We start from the raw sequence: 1,934 nt of genomic DNA, 5'->3' as shown, positions 1-1,934 counted from the left end.
GAAATTAATAAATCATTAAATTGAAAAATCAGCTGAAGATCAAAGATAAAAACTGTAATTTAAGCAGTTTCTCTACTTCTCTGCAGTAAAGAGGAAGTGCTGAAGCCTCTGGCTGCTCCACAGTCAGTCAGAACGAGGCGTGACGACCTGAGTAAATGAGTTTTTATGGTTTTATCAGCCCTCCACAGTATTTATTGTTATGTTGCCGTAGAAACGCAGCTCTGACCCAACCCTGGTGTCAGGATCAGGACTGATCTGTTCTGCTGACGAGTGAAAACAAAGGCTTCAGTTTAACACCGTGTCTTCACAGAGCTTTGACGTTCAGCTTCCTGTGACGGCGTTTAGAAACCAAGTCTCCATTTCAGATTTATTTTAAAGAAGCTCAGCTCTGTACCTCGGACATCTGCGTGGCCGTGTTGCCTCTGGCTCCCAGCATGACCATGGCCAGAGCTGAGGAGACGCTGAATGGAGAGAAGAAGACGTTCTCAGTCCTGTCGTTGTCCCCCAGCTTACTGAACAGAGCCAGGCAGAAGCTGGTGTTGGCCTTCGTCAGAGGAGCAGGAGAAGCCATGGTGCCTGCAGAAACAGAGAGCAGGGCGTCGATCCTGCTGCTGCAGCTTTATATCAAACCTTAAACTGCTCAAAACTCAAATATACAGGTTGGATTTCAGTTTTATGCACTGATTTAAAGTCAAACTTAAACAATTTTCAGTAAATGTTCTATTTAGACAAGATGGAGAGCAGGGAACCACATTTCTGAAACAAAAAGTTGCCATTTTTAAATCCAGTTAACATCTTACCTGTTGTAGGAAACTCTTTGAAAAAAGATGGAGAAAAAGAGTTTAATTCTGACCAGACTGACGAGCTCAGAGCACTGAGGTGAACCTCCTCTGCAGGCTGGTTACAAGTTTTAAGTCCCGCCCACTTCATGAAAATTAACAGAATATTGTTTAAAAAATACTCCAAGCTAGTGCTACAGCTACCTGCTACTACTGCTAGAAAATAACCCAAACAGTCAGGTCACAATTAAACTCTGTTTCTTCAAACTGAAGTTAGGAAGTTATCTACAGCAGGTAAGATATTAACTCATCATAACTTCTCTACATGACTTCACTTAAAACATTCTGAATGTTCCTCTTTAATTAGCAGGTTCAGGCTTATTTAATACAGCAGGAAGTTAGTAAAAATATAATCTAATATCAAATTAACTACTGATTAACAAGTTTAAATCCTACAGTTTTGGATTATTAAACTCAGTCTTATATTTATTGAAACCTGAAAAATGTTTTGTCCAAACGTTTTAAGCCACAAGAACCTTGGATCAAATTAAAAACCTGCTGGGTTTGTTTAAACATCACCTGGTGACAGACTGAGACACATCATGTAGATTTACTATAAAACTCAAACATTAAACAAGACAACATCAATTCTATTTAAAATTCACTTCATGAACTAAACACAAACATCTCTCAAAAAATTGGGTCGTGCTTTTTCTTCTGACCACAAAAAAACAGTCATTGCAGACACAATTAACCTAAAACTAGGAGCTAAAACTGTCACAGCAGCAGCTTAAAGTAATAAAAACAGCTGTAAGTTAGCATGTTAGCTTATAAACAACGAACCGAACAGAACCAGCTTCTCTTAAACGGAACCAAACAGGTTGTTAACTTACTGTCAGACAGTTTTCTTGCGCTCAGGAAAGAACTCAGGCTGAAGCTCCAGTTTATTTACCCGACACGCCCAAAAACCACGCAGAAGGCACAAACCGGAAGTGCTCCGCTACGGAAGCCGGAAGGAGAAAGGTCTGATATGGCGAGATTAACGTACAAAATTTAAATAAATACTTCTAACAAAAAAATTATTTATTTCGGAGTCGGAGGAGTCGGAGGAACACGGCAGACTTCCAGTACATATGAATTCAGCCAACATTAGTC

The 1,934-nt window shown here is 39.7% G+C and overlaps 1 protein-coding gene across 1 annotated transcript; it reads right to left on the bottom strand.

Moving 5' to 3' along the window:
* Positions 1-401: 401 nt before the first annotated feature.
* LOC106533679 (serpin B8) lies at positions 402-1,698 on the bottom strand (the record flags this gene model as incomplete). Its single annotated transcript, XM_014030102.1, is given in 2 exon segments — positions 402-576; positions 1,673-1,698. Coding segments are annotated over 2 exon segments (201 nt in total), but the record flags the coding sequence as incomplete, so codon positions are not given.
* Between the last annotated feature and the right edge of the window lie 236 nt (positions 1,699-1,934).

Source organism: Austrofundulus limnaeus, unplaced genomic scaffold (genome assembly GCF_001266775.1).
Source record: "Austrofundulus limnaeus strain Quisiro unplaced genomic scaffold, Austrofundulus_limnaeus-1.0 Scaffold998, whole genome shotgun sequence".
Lineage (NCBI taxonomy): Eukaryota > Metazoa > Chordata > Actinopteri > Cyprinodontiformes > Rivulidae > Austrofundulus > Austrofundulus limnaeus.
Note: the sequence above shows the minus strand (reverse complement) of the source record. Positions and strands in the feature narration are given on the sequence as shown.